At 41.5% G+C, this 19,032-nt stretch overlaps 1 protein-coding gene across 5 annotated transcripts in view; it reads left to right on the top strand.

Annotated features, from left to right (window-relative positions):
- LOC119653383 (protein Fe65 homolog) overlaps positions 1–19,032 on the top strand; it is a 289,307-nt gene that overhangs the window by 210,754 nt on the left and 59,521 nt on the right. The window contains exon 1 of one of the 5 annotated variants that reach the window (XM_038057934.1): positions 15,554–16,436. The exons of the other annotated variants lie outside the window; for them this stretch is intronic. Within the exon in view, the coding sequence (XP_037913862.1) occupies positions 16,406–16,436 (31 nt within the window). The 5' untranslated portion in view covers positions 15,554–16,405. Of the gene's footprint in view, positions 1–15,553; positions 16,437–19,032 lie in introns of those variants that run through there. 5 annotated transcript variants of the gene reach the window in all.

Here is a 19,032-nt window from a genome sequence, read left to right as displayed (position 1 = left end):
TGGTCGGGATACTGAATTCTCTCATGGCCGTGTATAGTTTTACCCTGGCTATGCCATCATAGGCGGCTTTAAAGTCGATGAAAACATGGTGCAACTGATATTACACCTGGGACAGGGTTCCAGGTTTCGTTCTACTGTCTCATATCCTTCTCCCACTCTGCACTCTCATCTATAGAAGCATGAACGTTAATGAGGTTTATATTTGTAAATTTGTCGTTCGCTTCTGTTTTCAAGGCCGATAACAGCAGGTTTAATTTTTTGGTTGACTAAGAAACCTACTCCAAGCATCACTTACTGGATGGCCACAATTATATATGGTGTAGTGGCTCTTTACTAGGAGACCGGTCCCTGCCCCACGCATCTTCTGCAACGCTGTTACATCAGCCTTATATTGGGACAAGGTATCGGCTAGCTGCTTGGCAGCTCCTCTGTACGGGGAGCGCACGTTCCATGAGAAAATGCGCAAATCGTTTTTCCGTTTACGTTGCCCAGTTGGTCGTTGTGCTATCAGTCCAGTCCAAGGCTCTGTTTATGACTTCGTAAAAGGTTGTTTTCCGTGTAGGTTAGTCAGCCCTACCCAACCCCCAACCTGGAGGACCAGTTGGTACAATTTATTCCGTTTTTAGGCGCCTCCCCCTTTTCCGGTTGCAGCTTGTCGTTTAGAAAGAGCCCCCAGCGGACACTGTGTGGGGGTGGAGAAAGGGTTTGGCAATAGAGCTAGTGTCGGTTCGGCAGGCGTTTCCCACATTTGATGCTCCTTTGTGGGTATCAATCCACGTTACCAAGGGTACTATTATTTCCAGAGATCCAGATGAATGAATGAACCCTCTTGCCACCCAATCGGACCGAGGGGCGCCCAACCTAAGGATGGGCTGAAGGCAAGATCCAAAGGCCTGCATCGCAGCGATGATGCGTTTCAACGCAAAGTTTGTGCGAGCATGCGAAAATGTATTCCTACATCCCCAATTGTCGCAAACACTTCAAGCAATGACGCAGTGGTTCTATACTATAGAGACATAGATCTTAAATGGAAGACAGTACTAATCAAGACTGAAACCCACTAGGTCAATTTCTCGGCAGTTCTATTGTGCATGTTGTTGTTTGCGAAAGCTACCCTTATCCGTCTATTAACAGATTCCAAATCCGTATTACTCCAGTGGATCACACCGAAAATGTATAGAAGGACGGGAATGGCGAAGGTGTTGATTGCCATGATTTTATCTTCCCCGTACATCTCAGTTTTAAGGACAAGATCCAGATGCCGTTCAAATTCCCCCAGCAACTTAGATTTGATTATTGCCAAAGCGGGTGTTGTTGCCTGCAATATGCCGAGGTATTTGTACATGTCGTCCGAATCCATACCCTCAGTTCGCGTGTTAATGTGGATGTATCCTTCGTTGTCGGTATGTTTTCCCTGAACAATTGTTTTTATGCGACATTTCTCCAAACCCAACTACATGCCGATATCCCTGCTGAACTGGATGGTTATGTCCAGCAAGGAGCGAAGTTGGTTTTCGTCTTTGGCATACAATTTGATGTCGTCAATATACGTTAAATGATTTAATGTACATTTCGACAATATGCCATGTTGGACTTGGAACCCGTATTTGCTTTCATGCAAAAGCTGGGATAGTATATTTAAAGCCAAACAAACCCACAGCGGCCTTAGAGAGTCGCCTTGGAAAATGCCACGTCTGATTGGTATCTCTCCTGTTGTTTGTGAGGATACAATCAAATTTGAATTTTTAATTTGAACGGTGTCTGGATCTTGTCCTGAAAGCTGAGCTGTTCGAGAAATATAAAATCATAGCAGTCAACACCTTCGCCATTCTTGCCCTTATTCATACTTTCAGCGTGATAAAGTGAAGCAATACGGATTTATAATCTGTCAATAGGCGGGTAAGGGTAGTTCTTGCAAACAACAACATGCATAATAGAGCTGCCCATAAATTGAGGATCACCATCCCACGTCGTCAGGGAGGAAGGGGAGTACTTGATTTGGAAACATTGTACTACAATCAAGTGCATTCTCTTCGTGAGTTTTTCTTCGAAAAACAATCCCCTAGCCAAACACGTCAGGCTTCCGTTATGGCAAATAATAAATTATCTCCTTTGAACTTGAAAAGTAGAGACTGGGATCCCATGTTGAATGTTACTTCAATCCAACAGAAGATCGACATGTGGAAAGAGAACCCCCTTCACGGAGGTCATATTAAAAATTTTTTGTTGCCAGGTATTGACATCGAAGCCTCCAACAAATGGTCGACTAATGGTGTACTTTTCTATAAGACCGAAGCATTCCTAACTTCAATTCAGAATGCTTCACTCCCAATAAAAAATTATAAACGGTACATCTCCTCAATCACCAACTCTAGATGTAGGTTATGCAACTGTGAAGAGGAGACCATCCAGCACATAACATCTGCGTGCAAGATGTTGAGAAGTACCGAGTACACCAATCGTGATAACTCCGTCTGCAAGATTCTCCATCAAAACCTTGTGTTGAAGTATAACTTAGTGGCAACTTACTATTCTTACTATAAGTATACTCCGCAGGGAATCTTGGAAAATGATCGGGTCAAACTACTGTGGGATCACACTATTGCCACCGACCACTGTGTTAATCACAACAGACCCGATCTAGTTCTGCTTCTCAAGGACGAACAAGCGTGCTTCATAATCGATATAGCAGTACCGGGCCTTTGGCGGACGATATGAAGCAAACTTGGAGACTACAAAAGATCGAAGTAGTCCCAGAGGTAAATTCAGCGACGGGATTAGTCAGTCAGATTAGGCAGAATTTACATAAAGCGCTGAAAACGCTCGATCATGCAAAAAGCAGTTATCCTTGCAACTTGTGCTATAGTCTGAAAAGTCCTGTCCGGTAACAATCTGACCTAGTGGGCTTCAGTCTTGATTCGTACTATCTTCGATTTAAGATCATGTCTCTGTAGTGTCGAACCACCGCGTCATTGCTTGAAGTGACAATCGGGATGTAGCAATACATTTTCTGGCCGCACAGACTTTGCCTTAAAACGCATCATCGCTGTGATGCGGGCCTTTGGATGTTGCCTTCAACCCATCCTTACGTTGGTCGCCCCTCGGTCTGGTCTGGCGGGAAGGGGGCGTGGTCTTTTTTAACTATATATATTTCCTGCTTTCCTAGAAACCTGTATCTTTGAAAAACGCTTGTATGTGAAACCATTAGTCTCCCGTAATCTGAACCCTTACGTTTATGCAGTTTCTGTGTTCTCAATAATTGCCATTATTTCAAATACACATTCCATACTTTCCTGAAAAATTGATTTAAGCACGATTGCTTTCCACAAAGTTCTGACCTGACTAGTAATATTCCCTCTTTAATGAAAATATTCCCTCCAGGACGTAATTAAGCTGCGATCAAAGGATTGCCCTTTTCGATTCGATAATTGTGGGTTATACATGCGTGTACATGTTATTAGTTAGAAGCCTTGTGGGACCTAAATTCTTAAACGAAACGGTTGGCTATTGAGTGTGGATATTAAAACGATGGCTTTGGAATTTCTTTCGTACTGAATTTCATCGCGGTTTTAAGTCCCATATCATGCAATTTTCATTACCCCAGTCGTTGCGTTTCTTTCCCGTAAATTATTTTGGGGATTTTATCGTTGGTGGTCCTTCTTAAACAAACAAAGAAAATGTATCTTGATTTAGAAGCTCTTGCCAGGAAAATCATAACCAGTGTGTCTAGTAATTCAGAGGAACCATAAAAGTAATTTTTATGTTAAAAAAGGCGTAAAGTGTAGGGTCAAAACCAATTAAATTATAGGTCATAATTTGTACTGGTTGATGTAACGAGTGCATTACACGTTCATTGACAATGTAAACCTAATTATAAGCCAGAATGCTACCAAGGCGTCATTATGGAAGAATCAGCAATTCTTTTAACTTGCATATATACGACAGTGCACAATCGTATACACATAAGAATCCACCTAATTCATCGTCAGTTATACAGCATATAAGTAAATCGCTCAATCTACTTTACTATTGATATCTAAAGAATCCACTAAACAGGTACTTCTCGTTTCAACTTGCAACTCGAGATTTCCTTCGTCCATAGTTACGTAACACAAAAACCCACTTTCCTTCTTCGCCATCGTTTCGCCGGAACAAAGTCCATTAAGCTTTCAGCTCGCAACATTTGCGGACAAATTATCCTCATAAATCACCCAATTGTAAACTTATGCTCCTACCGTGCTTCCTAAAATATGAACCACGACCACATGTAAAGTCAAGCCACATTGTGCTAGAACATTTACAGAAATATCCAGCGCTTTCCAGTGTTTTCCCATATCTGACATATTTGACACATTCGAGTGCCAAGCACTTTAAGCAGGACCTATGAACTTGGCACGTTTTGCAACACATTGCCATCGCCTTTAAGGGACACGTTATATGTATTTCTGCATTTGTGGTATCGAAATTCACCATTGGGAGGGTTGTCTCCAGACAGGGGTATATCAATTAGGTGTCCAAAAGACATTTCATAAATTTGATGAACATTCTTCGGAATAGATGACAGGCATTAGGTTAAACTACGTACACCACATTTATCATCTCTTGCAGGAAATATGAAAGAAAAACACAAATTTTCTTTTCCAGTATATTAGTGTAATTAAACGAAAAGGGCACATATTATTCGCATATCCATTTAGTTCATCTATTTCCCAGTTAGCGGGAATGAAAAAATGTAAAATAAAATTCTTCATATTAGTGAACGACTGCAAAGCCCTTCCCTATGAGATCATCGCTCTTCAACATCGACCGTTGCAAATCAAGCCACCGATAAAACAGCGTGAAGAACGCACTGATCCGTCGCGCATTAAATGGTGGCCATTTCATGAGAAGAAAATGAAATGATCTGAATCGTGGAGCCAAGTTAGAGACACGATTCCCAAGCGGCCTATGCCTATGCCGTCACCTGTCTGCCTTGGTACTGCCTTGCGCTTCATCAATCGGGATACTTGGCTTTGGTATGACGATGTTAAAGGAAGTTTTGTGAAAGAAAGCCTCTAGCACAAGTTGTTCGACAATAAACCGCTGGCCAATTGGCAAATTTATAAGAATGCCAACCTGGGAGCAGAAAAAGCGGTCGCTGCCACCCGAGCGGTCCACTATAGAGATCTTTACGATAAACTGGACGCCCGGGATGGCGAGAGCGATCTGTGCCGACTTGTTAAAAGCAGACAACAACGCAGGATATCGAACACTTCTCTTGCGTTAATAACAAGGACGGTACTTTGCTTACTGTCCGAGAATATTTCGTGCCGATTTCAATTGAATAATTTGTTCATTCTCGACTTCACCAAACATCGCCGAGATTTGGAGCCATTCCACCTGTCAGCGGCACTTATTTCCGTATTCCGTGTATATTTCCGATTTATTTCGTGCGCAAAAGCATACATATGTATATATATAGTACTTATATTAAATACGGCTGATTTAATGTACAAACATATCTATCTTGATTAGTCACTACCCGCAAAATTCATTAGCACGCATATACTATATACCTACATGCACACATGTCTGTTTGGAGTAATTGATATTCACACATACAAATGACTAAAAAACTAAATCAAAATAATTCTTTGCGATCCCATTCAAACGAACTTACTTCGTTGCGGTAGTGACGAATTGATATGCGCTGATGACGTCATATACGTTGTAGAAGGCACGAAATTCACCAAAAATGGCAATGTTTCTTTATTATACCCCACAATTTTGTTAGTAATAGTTGGATTTTCTTCAAACTTTACCAAATTGTGCATCATGTTATCCCATATACCCAAGCCAATTTTGTACTTCTGGGATGGACATAAGGGGGGTTGCCGTGTAAATTCCTAAAATGTGGAAATATACTATTATTAACTTTATTTGTGCAGATCTCGGAACCAGATGTATTTTGAGGCCTAGATTTCGTAGAGATGCTCTTCTGCGAGTTTTATCAGATTTTTCGGTTTGACCTGTTACACTTTTTGATGATTATATTTTGAGCCCTCACTCCCCTATGTTTCACCCGATATTAAATACGAAACCAGTTTCGAAAAGTACTAATTGAGCCCTTTCATTCCACATGGGTACATTTTATGAAAATAATTTTGAACCCTCCATTCACATATATGGGGAGCCCCCCCCGTAAACTTAACACAAAATGGCACCAGACAGACACCGTCTCGATTCTAATAAGTTTTTGTGTTTACACAAAACCTTAAAATAAAGGCAGTCCAGAAGGATGTTCAAATTATCGTCCGATCCGGTTACTTTCCCATACCATGAAGATTTTTGAACGCATTCTTCATAACCGTATTCGCGAAATCGTTGAAGTAGCTGTGAATCATGCAGGATATATCAAAAACTTGCAGAAACACCGTAAGAAACATCGCCCTCTTTAGCTTGCATTTTCGGATTTAGAGAAAACTTTTGACCGTGTGCTAAACGAACTCATCTAATATGCTCTACGACAATACCTAGTGCCAGAAGAACTTGTGCGTTGGGTTAAATTGTTCTACTACGATCTGAAAAATTAAATTCGAAGTGTAACGGTCGTACCAAGCCGCTTGGTGTCACTGTTATTGTTCGTCAAGGAAGCGCCTGTTCACCGCTCCTCTTTGTTCTTATTATCGACACTGTCACATGAGAGATCCAGCGTCCAACGCCTTATACACTGCTTTATGCAGATGATGTTTTCCTGGCGTCCCATAGCATAAATTATCTTTTTGACGACCAATCCCCATGAAACAGGCACTATCGCTGTCAATGGCAGTGGCCTGCCCAGAACTGAGCTAATTAAATATCATGGGTTAATACTGTCTGCCAATGAGGAACTGCGTTATGAAATTGCTTCTCACATTAGCGCAACCTGGATGAAGTGACAGTCCACAACTTGCACAAATTTATCGCAATGTCGTCCGCCTTGTCGCCCTATATGGTTGTGAGTGTTGGCCAACTATAAAGGACAATGAACGGCATCTTGCGGTAATGACGATGAAGATGTTCCGTTGAACTAGTGGCGTGACACGCCTTGATTACATCCGAAATGAGGATATCCGCGATCGTTATGGGGTTGCACCGATCGTGGAAAAATTTCGTGAGAGGGGGCTTCGATTGTATGGTCACGCAATTCGCGCTAACGAGAGTTCACTTGCCAAGATTGGCCTGAACATCGAAGTCGATGGTAAGCGACCAAAAGGCGGGTCGAAACAACAGTGGCTTGTTGCGCTGGGTGGTCATTTGAAAACCTTACAACTATATCCAGATCAGGCCTTTGATAAAATAAAATACCGTAACCGATCACGACAAACCGATCCCACCTGTGAACGAGATAAAAGCTAAAGAAAAAAAGATGAACAAGGGAAACTGTTCTTTTTTCTGTAAAATTCATTTTATTCATCCTTCGATAAGACCTGCCGGTACTCCATCAATGTACTGCCAACATTTAACCACCCTTAACTTTATTCTTCTTCTTCTTTTTCTTCAGTCTTTATTGATTTATCTAGTTGAAATTAGATAACTAATGCAATACTTAACATTAAAGAGAACGAAGGAGTCTAAGGATACACGCTTAAGGTCGGTTTTACACCTACTTAGATTCTGAATCCGAGAGTGAAAGTTGATTTTGAACATTATGAAAAGAAATGGCTTTGTGTTTGTATCACACATTGCGGAGTATAGTGCGAGCAAGCTAGTAGAGTAGGAGCAATACATTCACCTGTTACAAAGTTTAAAAAAGCATTAAGAAAAATGTGTGTGTATGTGTGTTTTTATGGTATTAAAGGTATGCATGCCGAGAACTTTTCTAAAAAAATCGTTGTTTCCCTTCAAGATTGCGGAAACGAAAACAATATTCAAGAATGTTTTCAGGAAAGGAGATGCAACTTAAAAAGTGTCAATCGTTAAATTTGTATATCGCATAATAAAACCAAATATTTTGATAGCGTAATGGCTAAAATAGAGCTTATCGTCGAAGATTTCACTTAAATATGATAGAGGTTAACCACTAAAGGACTAATGTAGTTGCCATAAATCCTTATATAGGATATAACCTGTCAATCATCCCCGCCTGTTCTTGGCAATAAATTTCAACTCCTCCACAACATTACGAGAAGCTTCCCTCCACTGTTCTACGCCGCGTAGTTCTCTGGCGAAACGCTCGCCGGCCATCTTGCTTTAGTTTGACATAACCAGTAATGCAATTGTTGTGCTTTCCCAATGTGTTGTCCATCCATTACACCCTATACGCCAATGAAATTCTTGATTTGTTGGCAGATTTAGGGACAGCAAGTATGTATAATTAGCCTAGTCGAGGTGTTTTAAGCAAAATAGTCCAGTGAAATCCTTCACGCAGTGCGGACAAGGCCGAATTAAAAAAGTCAGCGATAATAAGAAGAAATATTATCGGTGACAAGATGCAACCCTGAGGCACTCCGCTGTGGACTTGCATTGATGCAGCATTGACATTGATGCAGCTCGTGACATTTCGCATCATCATATGCCATCGCGTAAAAACGGGACAAATTGTATCAACTGGTCCGCCAGGTGGGGGTTGGGTAGGGCTGACAATCCTACACGGAAAACCAAAGTTACGAAGCCACAGCAGGAGCCTCGGACTGGACGGATAATACAACGACGAACCCGCAGCGACAAAGGAATAACGATTTGGGCATTTTCTCATGGAACGTGCGCTCCCTGTACAGAGATGAAGCTGCCAAGCAGCTAGCCGATACCCTGTCCCAATATAGGGCTGATGTAACAGCGTTACAGGAGATGCGTTGGACACCGGCCGGTTTCCTGGAGAAGAGTCACTACACCATGTATTATAGTGGTCATCCAGTAAACCATGTGCTCGAAATAGGTTTCTTAGTCAGCCAAGAAATGAAACCTGCTGTTATCGGCTTTGAAAACATAAGCGAACGGCTATAAGCCTCATTAACGTTAATGCCCCTACAGAGGAGGCTAGAATACCTTCTACGAGGCAGTAGAACGAACCCTCGAAGCCTGTTACAGATATGATATCAAAATCATACTTGGGGATATTAACAGCCAAGAAGGGAAGGAGCTCATATTCAGGCGATACGTTGGCTCCAATAGCTTACATCAAAATATTAATGATAACGAACTGCGGATTATTCAATTAGCAGTTTCACACAAAATGGTTGTTGGAAGTACCTGGTTTGCGCGGAAAGCGGTCCACAAACATACATGGGGCTCTCCAGACGGGACCACTTTCAACTAAATTGACCACGTGTTGATCGAACGCCGCCAACTCTCAGCCTTGATGAATGTCACAACATACAGGGGGCCAATATAGACTCGGATCACTATCTCGTTGACATGGTGCTCCAGGCCCGAATAACAACACCACCCAGAATCCCCTCCGACAATCAGGTGAGAGTGAAAATTTAAGCCGTCCACAACACAGTCCTCCGCAACACCTACAAGACGGAAATGGATGCCGCAATAACCGCAGTCAACAGAGATCCTGGAGATGAAATATCAACCAATGATCTTCACAATCACCAGAAGAACGTTATCATAAATACGGCCACAAAGATACTTGGCCCCAGCCGCAAAAACAGTCAGAACGGCTGGTTTGACGATGAATGTAAGCTAGCAACGGAACGGAAGAATGCTGCATACCGAGTAATGTTGCATTCTCAAAAAACGCGGGCACGCGGGGAAACTTATCACGAACTCGGGGGAGCGGAGAAGCCACTTCACAGATGGGAAAAGGAAGCCTGGGAAAACTAACAAATCTGCAAACTAGAAAATTACAGGGAGCAACCGCACCAGTCGCAAGTTTTAATACCAAGGCAGCAGGATGAAGCCTTATACACCTCGATGTTCATCCTGCCGAGACAAAGAGGGAAATCTGATTTCCGACAGAATGAGCATATTGGAGCGATGGGTTGAGTACCTTAATGAGCTACTGAACAACCAGAACATTGGCGAGTTAGAGGCCCCGCCAACTGAAGACGACGGACAAATACTGCCACCACCAAGTATAGCAGAAACAGTCCGTGCAATTCATCGGCTAAAAATCATGTCGCCAGGTGCTGATGGAATTACAGCCGAATTGGTTAAATATGGAGGCGATCAATTACACCAAGTGGTTCATCAACTTGTGCCAAGGTGTGGGACAGCAAATCAATGCCTGACGACTGGGAAAAAGGCATTATCTGTCTCATACATAAAAAGGGAGATATCACACAGTGCAGCAATTATAGAGGTATCACGTTGCTGAGTACCATCTATAAGATATTCTCCGCTATCTTGCTGGGCCGGATAGCCCATACGCCCAGAACGTCATTGACCCATACCAGAGAGGCTTCACTCTAGGCATATCAGCAACAGATCAGATTTTCTCTCTGCGGGAAGCGATGGAAAAACTGATGGAATATGGATATCAGTTGCACCATCTTTTCATCAACTTCAATAAGACTGACTAGGCTGATCCTGACCAATGGGCGAGGCCAGAAAAAAGCAGCAGGATTACTCTCAAGACCATTCAACATCAACAACAGTCTACGACAAGGGGATGCCCGATCATCTGTCCTCTTTAATCTGGCCCGCGAGAAAGAGATCCGTGATCCTGAGATAAATGCAAGAGGTACGATCCTCTTTAAGTCCCCCCAACTTCGTGCCTATGTTGACGATATCGACGTCATGGGAAGAATGACCCGAGATATACAAACTGCTTTCATCCAGATCGAGCAGGCAGTAATTGGCGCGAGACCTTGGGCTGCACATTAATGAAAGCAAGATAAAGTATATGGTGGCAACGTCAGCACCAAAAACCATCCAACCAACAACATCAAACCGCACAAACGGAAAGAATAAAGATAGGAGACTACAACTTTAATACCGTTGACAACTTCTCCTATCTAGGGTCGAAAATCACAACCGATAACAGCTACGATGATGAAATCCGCGCACGATTGTTGGCAGCCAATGGAAACTATTTCAGCTTACAAAAACTGTTCCTTTGGAAATGTCTCATCATAGGGTCAAAGCTCTTACTGTACAAGACAATGATCACGCCAGTCGCCTGGTCGGTTCAGCAACCGGCTTCTGGGGCATGTGAGCGCGCCTTGCAGTAATGCCCAGCTTATATCTAGAGAATCTCACTGAAGTTGTAATAAGTGGACATTCTAAAGTCCTCGATTCCATTATTGTGGAGGGTGCGTACATTCCAGATACCAATCATAAATCGTTTTCGATAGTCAATGGTCAGACCCGTGGGGAACTCCCTATCTGAGGCGTTGTTGACATACCTGTAGCAATAGAGTTTCGAAAGTTTACAGGATGCTAGCCCACAAATCAGAGAATAATTTGAGTGTATTTTTAAACCCCAACTGAGTAAGATATCGAATAACGTCTGCTGACATTCAGCGTGACTTATCTGTATAATACCGCTATTCCAAAATATAGTTCATGGCAGGATGGTTGAGTTAGTTGATTAGCGCCATTGTCCCGGTTTTCAAACCTGATCGTTATGCCTATTTGTCTTCGTTTTTGCTGTAAGATCATCACTTGCATAGGTGTAAACAGTTTAAGGTGAACGTATAGTAAACGCAGACAGATTGGAGGGCCATTGATAAAAATACAAAGATAATATAGGGCTCAGGACAGAGCTCTGGGGAACTTCAAAGGAGTGGGGAAAAGAATAGGGTTGAAGTTGACTGCCGCTGACAGTGATAGTGCCTGTTTCATTGGCATTGGTCGTTAAAAATTCTATTTTAGCCAGATTCAATCTGAGATCGTGTTGCATGAGGCGATCGTTTCAGTTTTAAACAAGTTGTTCGATATCAGCTTTGTTATGAGACGTTAGAAAAACGTCATCTGCATAGAGCAGTGTGTAGGGCGTTTGATGTTGGATCTCCCGTGTGACAGTGTCCATAACAATAATAATGAGGAGTGGCGATAGGGTGTTTCCTTGAAAGATACCAAGCGGATTTGTTATACCTGTCGCACTTCGAAGTTTATTTTTCTGATTGTGTTAAAGTAAACCAGATGAGTTTATGTGGTTCACGGCCACATGCCTTGTTTAGATCCAGAAATGCAATGTATAGGGCGATGCTTCTCATGGAATTTCTCTATGTATAATCGCGCTTCCTCAGTAATTTCGCAGTTTTTGACAAACACTGCTTAATTTACTGTAATTTCAATAAGGTTGCGAATACGTTTGTGAACAATGCGTTCAAAAACCTCCATAGTGTAAGACAGCAACCGCATCGGACGATAATTTGAACACCCTGCGGGAATACCTTTCATTTTCCATATTGTGGTGTTCTACCTTCATCAATAATCCGATTAAAGAACTGACTGTGTCACAGTGTTGGGTTCCAGTTCTTCGTTTTCCAGTTGCTTTCTCGATTTCATTCGTTTCATTGCTTCCTCGACTTCAGTGGCGCTAACTGCTGGAATTGCTCCAAATGTCGGTGATGTTTGTGTGCTCTAACACACTTCAAGGCCCTGATCCAATTGGATTGTTGCGCCAACGATTGTTATTATTATCTCAAGTTTCCAGTTTATGGTAAAGTTCTTTGTAATGGGCTGCTCGGCACGATCACTTTGTTTACTTCTCGGCATTATCATAAATTTGCCAGTGGGCCAGTGCCCTATCGTTGAGAAACTTGTGGTAAGGGCGTTTCTTTTCACGGAACTTCATTTGGACATCGTTATTCTAAAGCCAAGTATCTCTGCTAATGAACCGCTTACCTGGCTTGGTGACACGGAGGGTTGCATAGACCCCTTATTGAGTCGTATTTTTAACTTAATTTCACGATTCTTCAACATTTGTAATCTTTGACAATGGCGGAAATGAGATTATTTCTTCTCTTTTCTCACAAACTCGCCACCATTTAATACGCGACGACCCAGTGCGTTCTTCATGCTGGTTTACCAGTGGCTCGTTTCGCAGACGGCAAAAAAGTCTCATAAGAAATGGTTTTGCGGTCAGTGACGATGATCCAATGCCTCGAGAGTGCATCGAGAGTGCTCATTTCTTGACAACACGGTCGTGAAGGCCTGTGAAGGTAGGTAGTAGCGATAGAATCTTGAAAAATAGTGCACTTGAGTTTTTAACTACTTATAAATCGGGGAGTCATGTACCCACAGTTCACTAGATTAGAAAACACAGAACATTTAACGCAAATTATGCCTTTTCTGGTGCTTTCCAAACTTTAGTCAAGCTTCCTGACTTAGTGGCTTAGCTATGGTAAGGTATGGCAGATAGATAGTTAGGGAGATAGAGTGTAATTCGGTTTGCCCCCTAAAACATCTCCCGTAAAGTAATAATTACCCCAAAATTTAAGATGGATGTCTTCTTCTTTTTCACATAAAAACATGAATAAACAAAACCATGCTTCCTCAGTTTTCGTTGTTATTTTCTGTTCCTACCAAATCTACTCACTTCTTTCGTATTATTCCTGTTTTCAACGGCCGAAGGTTCTACGTTGTTTCTCCTTGACGTAGTTTTTATATTAGGTATGAACTGGCCAAATACCCGTATGAAGATTCTGAACCATCTCTGTCTGTCTAAATATTAATATGGATGCTTGTTCTAAATTCACTAGATTTTTTAAAATTCGATAAGGATTTCTCCACTCCTATTGATTTCTGTATCAAACAATGGAAGTAAAAATTCCTTGCTTGCAATTCCCCAAATTACCCAGTCTCTTTCGCCAGAATGAAACTCTTTAATTGCAACAAACTTAACGAGCACCGACATCTACAGTTGCCTCCTACTTTTTAATTTCTGGCCGCTGCCTGTCGTCGCGTTGACTTAGACTCCTATAAAGCCGAAGAATAAGTCTATACGCTGGAATCTCTCATTCATTGAACTTTCCTCGACATCCAAAGGGTTCATTTATGTCTCTTTGTCGCCTTGGTTATTTTGCACATCTTCAGCACGAAGCCGCAAAATAGCAGCAGTGACTCAGAATCCTGTGACTCATCGGGTGGTTGGATATCATTGGAAAATACTTCCCATCCTCCAAAATTAGTCCTCCACTCGTCTCCCTTTCTGTGGGTGGTCAGTTGATGGAACGGCGCAATTGGCCTGAGAGAAACTACCCCAATGTTCTAGCGTATTCTAGCGGGCTTTAACACCTTGAAAGTTTTTGTAGTTCTCCCTTGTCGACGGGCGACGAACAACATTCACTCGATTCGTCCAGCAGCTTATTGTGTTACATGAGCATCGACTCACCCCATTTAGTTAGTTTACAGTGGCTGAACAAAATGTTGATTTGGTTCGACCTCGTTTCATTTGCGCTGAAATTCCTTCTGGAACTGGAAAATTTTGGACTTGGCTCATCTTCCGAAAAAATTTAATTGTACTTCTTTGGAAGAAAGTCAGTAGCATTTCACAATATCAGGAATAGATAAACCAACTCAATATGATGCGATTAGACTATTCATTCAAAATGCAATGCTGTACCTGTAAGCCAAACTTCATAACTGCTTGAGAGTATTTGCGATTAAAAGAATTTGACTTGAAGACGAAGGATAATGTGTCGTGTATCCTCATATCTTTGTAATGCATCCAATATCTTTGATGCATTCCCATTAATGGCTTTGTAAGTTGTACTCCTGCGGAAGGATCATAACACGATGATGCTCAAATACACTGTTTCCAATGGTTTTCCCGGTATTTCCTTATTACGATATATTATTAACATAAAACTTTGTACACTTCACTCGTTTTTAGCGATATTTGATTTTTTGGCGCCCCAGTTAATAACTACCAAAATTGGTTTCAAGACGTATATATGTGAGAAGGATCTTCCTTAATCTCTTGGTAGTACCTTTTATATATAGTAGTTCGAACAAATCGTTTAGATCATCATGGGGGTTATATTTTTCTCTTCCGACAACGCCATGGATAAAAATTTATCCTTTTCTCCAAAACCTCTTTCAATTTTGGAAAAAGAAAAATGTAAAGGAAACGGGATACAATCTCCGACTTTCTAGGCTTTGGCAGGAGAAGTAGGTTTTTTAGGCGATTAGCAATCACAATTTTCTTCAGGTTTTTCTTCTTTGTCTTTATATGATCCTTTTTTTACGGTATCTCACTACTGTGCCTCAAATAACGCCAGTTTTACACCTCACCGGGATGACACATGTCATGATTCATCTTCCGCGTTGCCCCATTCCTTTCAACTGCCACTGTACCCATGGAAAAAGTTATTTCTAAAAGCTTTCTTCGCTGCAAGAGAAGAAGGTGGGCTGAGAGGAAAAGTGACATTTTCACTGGTCAGGTAAGAAAATTCGAGCAGACTTTCATTGTTAAACAATGAAGAAAGTAAAATGGGAGCTAATTTAAAAGTACAATCATTGGAAAGATCCTAAAAGACAATACTTTGCCTATTCCTGGGTATATACACAAGTGAGGGTGCGTTTCACTTGTAGCTTTGCTCACCCTTATTCACGTCTGAAATGAGCTTTGCGGGCGCTTCGACCTCCCCAACAAGGATACCGAGAGAGCATTCAAAGGGGTCCTCGAGAGAAAGAGGAATTTCACAGAGCCGGCAGTCGGAGTTGCAATCAGTTGCAAAAGTGACTTTCTTCTGATGGTCAAGTCAATTATTGTGTGATTCCCCGAATTGTGATTACAAAGGAAAAAGTCAAAAGCAGCAAAGCCTGAAGTTTTGGGATTTCATTGCGTTGAATGTCTTGTTCCTGTGTGCGTTCTTAGTTCTTTTTTTCGTCGTTTCTGATTCGTGTAAGTCGGCAATCGGGTTGTGAGACAAGTGAACGTTTTATTGATTACAATTTTTACTTCTTTCGGATTCGCATACAACGGTAGCTAACGAATTCAGCCAAGTTTAACTTGCATTTGGACCGCTAGGACGAGACAAAGAACTCCGGGAGCCTCAAGGGTAGTTGCATCCTTTCGGGGGAAGAGCAGGCGAAGTCGTTATTAATGTTCAGTATTCCATCTGCATAAGGACGAAGTTCCTTCATGCTGGGGACCTTGGTGAAAACCTTCGCGTCGACACTCGCGCGGGCACAATGTCGTCTTTCCGTTGCAGAAATGTAGAATCGATTCTAGTGTAAGTGAAACAAAGGTCATCGGTGATTTAAACCAGTCAAACAAAAGAGCTAACCGAAGTGACGGAGCTAGGTTCTAGTATGCAAGTTTAGTATTCAGACGAAGATCGCACAATCTGCCAACCGGCAATCCTAAAAATTCAAAGTGGCGTCTCAATCGGATACGGTAAAATGCTCGACGGTTCTCATATCCCTATGCATCATCGTCAATTCGATAAATAGTGCTTTATTGGATGCTCTCATACAATTGAACATTCTAACAACGGGACTCTTGATTACCATAAAGATTGCAACGGATGGACTATCAGCAATGGGAGTGAAGAAGGCTAGTCTAATTTTAGGTATGCTCACGAACGTATTGTCTACCCCTCCATTATATTCAAGGACATCCCGGTTATGAAGGAAGAAAGGATTTCACTTTGATGAAACGTAAAATGCAATATTGTTGTTTCGAACCCCATAAAGCTATAAAATGTCCAGACGTCTGTCTCCTGTTGTTGACTCATTCGCTACGTTAGTCATAGATTTATCGGCCTCCGCCGACTTTATGACGAAAGGACTCTTTACATTAACGCTTAAATGTATGGAACACGCGAGAAAAGTGTTGGTGTTTCTAAAGAAGGCTTACTTTGTGTTATTTTCTTTGACCAATAAGGGTTCATCGATTTTTGGTTAGAAAGTTCCGTGTTCGTTAAAATTAGTATATGAAAACGCTCCATACAAAACTTTATATATTCATCCTCCCGAAAAGTGTTTTACTATTTGTGTACAACTAGAAATAAGCTATTGTTTTTTGTGTGAATGTATTTCTAGAAAGTTAATTATATCTAGTATACTCTGGTGGTGGTCAATCGGGTTTGATATTGAATTCCAATTCAATAAAAAGATACAATTCAAACATCGCGTCCCATTCAGTAGCGCTAACTTGGATTTTGTATAAAAAAAACTTTATCTTACGTTGCACTTGGAGGCCATCACCTCCATAAATTATTCCTCATGGCGAACTTTCATTGTCAGTCCTGCACTTACACTGGAGCATGCAATGTAATTCTTCGCTACAACTGTAAAGTGGTTTTGACATTGAATATTGTATTATAATAGGCTATTTCCTGCCTGGTTCATCAAAACTGGCACGAATTTTTAGCTGGACGGTTCAGATATGAAAGGTTTTGTGTATTTCTTTTATAAAGACATTTGAGTGTGAATTTGTAACATTAGAACGTAGCACAATGCATATATTATGTGAGAATGTGTCCGGATAGCTAAGTGGTTAGAGCACAAGGCTGTCTTACGGAAGGTCGCGGTTCAAATCTCGCTGGAGGCAGAGGGTTTTGTATCGTAATTTGCCGTCGGATACCAGTCGACTCAGCTGTGAATGAGTACCTGAGTCAAATCAGAGTAATAATATCGTGCGACAATGCTGACAACATTGCCACCTACATTGTACTGTAGTGTACCGTTACGGTTTCGAATGAAGTGCTCTAACACACTTCAAGACCCTAATCCAATATGGATTATTGCGCCAACGATTATTATTATTTTTGAATTTACAAAGTAGCGACAACTTTGATCTATTATAACTTTGTTAGTAATAGCGCGATTTCCTTCAGGTAGGATACATGCATGTTATGGAAGAAGAAGAAGATTATCACTTTCGACCCTCCGCACTTCCCACCATTCTAGTAAATGTCAAAATTAAGACCGGCTTCGGAAAGTACTAACCGAGGCCTTTCATAGGCATATTCGGTTGTATGGCCCCCGCCCGTTAAATTTGGCGTAGAATTATGTAACAGTTTACACCTTTCCACAAATTTAGCGTAATTCCCTATAACCGTCTCCAAGAAAAATGTGTGGACAGACAGACAGTAAACCGATTTTAATAAGGTTTTGTTTCACACAAAACCTTAAAAATGGGGGAAGTTTAAATTTCGGTTTCAAGGAGTTAGCAAGGTTCAACCCCATATAAATTTGGAATGGGTATTAAACTGAGTTTATCAGCACTTTCTAATCACGTTTTAAATAATAATTCACAATCAAATTAGGGGAAAAATTGTAAAATCACTAAGATACAGCCGCTCCAAAATCATTGCATTGTGTACATCATTCTGTGAAAAAGGCATCAGTTTTATAAATAATATTGATTTGTAAGGCTTTGAGTGAAATGAAACCTTATTAAAATGAGCTCCCTGCCAATCGTGTTTTTTTTTTGTAAGGGAAAGGAGCAACTAGCGTTTCCTGGTGTGTGGGATTTTCACCCACTGAAACAAACAACAGCAAATATATCACATCATGAGACGAAGTTTCAGCTGCCGTAATCGCACTTCCCTCATCTCCTCCGCCTTTCGCAGTTTACGATAGTTCGATTCAATGATCGAGCTAATCGCATCCCAATCCTCCTGATATGCTTACGTTCTCCACACCAGATTCTCCGATTCCAGCCACTCGTCTAGAACTTATTCTAGGTTTCTCCTCTCCTCTAGGAATCTCGAACAGGGGAAGAATACGTGCTCTGAGTCCTCTAGGACTCCATCACTGTTTAGATAATAACAATAATAACCGTGGGCGCAAAAATCCATATTAGATCAGGGCCTTGAAGTGTGTTAGAGCACTTGATTCAAGACCGTAACGGTACACTACAGTACACTGTAGGAGGCAATGTGGTCAGCATTCATAGCTGAGTCGACCGGTATCCGACGTCAAATCCCGATACAAATCTCACCGCCCCCCGTACGAAAGCTTTGTGCTCTGACCACTCAGCTATCCGGATTGTTTGGATAACCCGGTAAATGTCCAAGCCTTGAGGTACAACTTCACAGTCGGTCAGTCTATATGCGTCAGTCCATCTGTCTTTTTAAAGTTTTGTGTATACATACATGCAAAACGGAGCTGTACATTTTTTTCACCAAATATAGTCAGTCGGCTAGTTTTGACATTTGT

The sequence above is a fragment of the Hermetia illucens genome, chromosome 4, assembly GCF_905115235.1.
Source record: "Hermetia illucens chromosome 4, iHerIll2.2.curated.20191125, whole genome shotgun sequence".
Taxonomy (NCBI): domain Eukaryota; kingdom Metazoa; phylum Arthropoda; class Insecta; order Diptera; family Stratiomyidae; genus Hermetia; species Hermetia illucens.
Note: the sequence above shows the minus strand (reverse complement) of the source record. Positions and strands in the feature narration are given on the sequence as shown.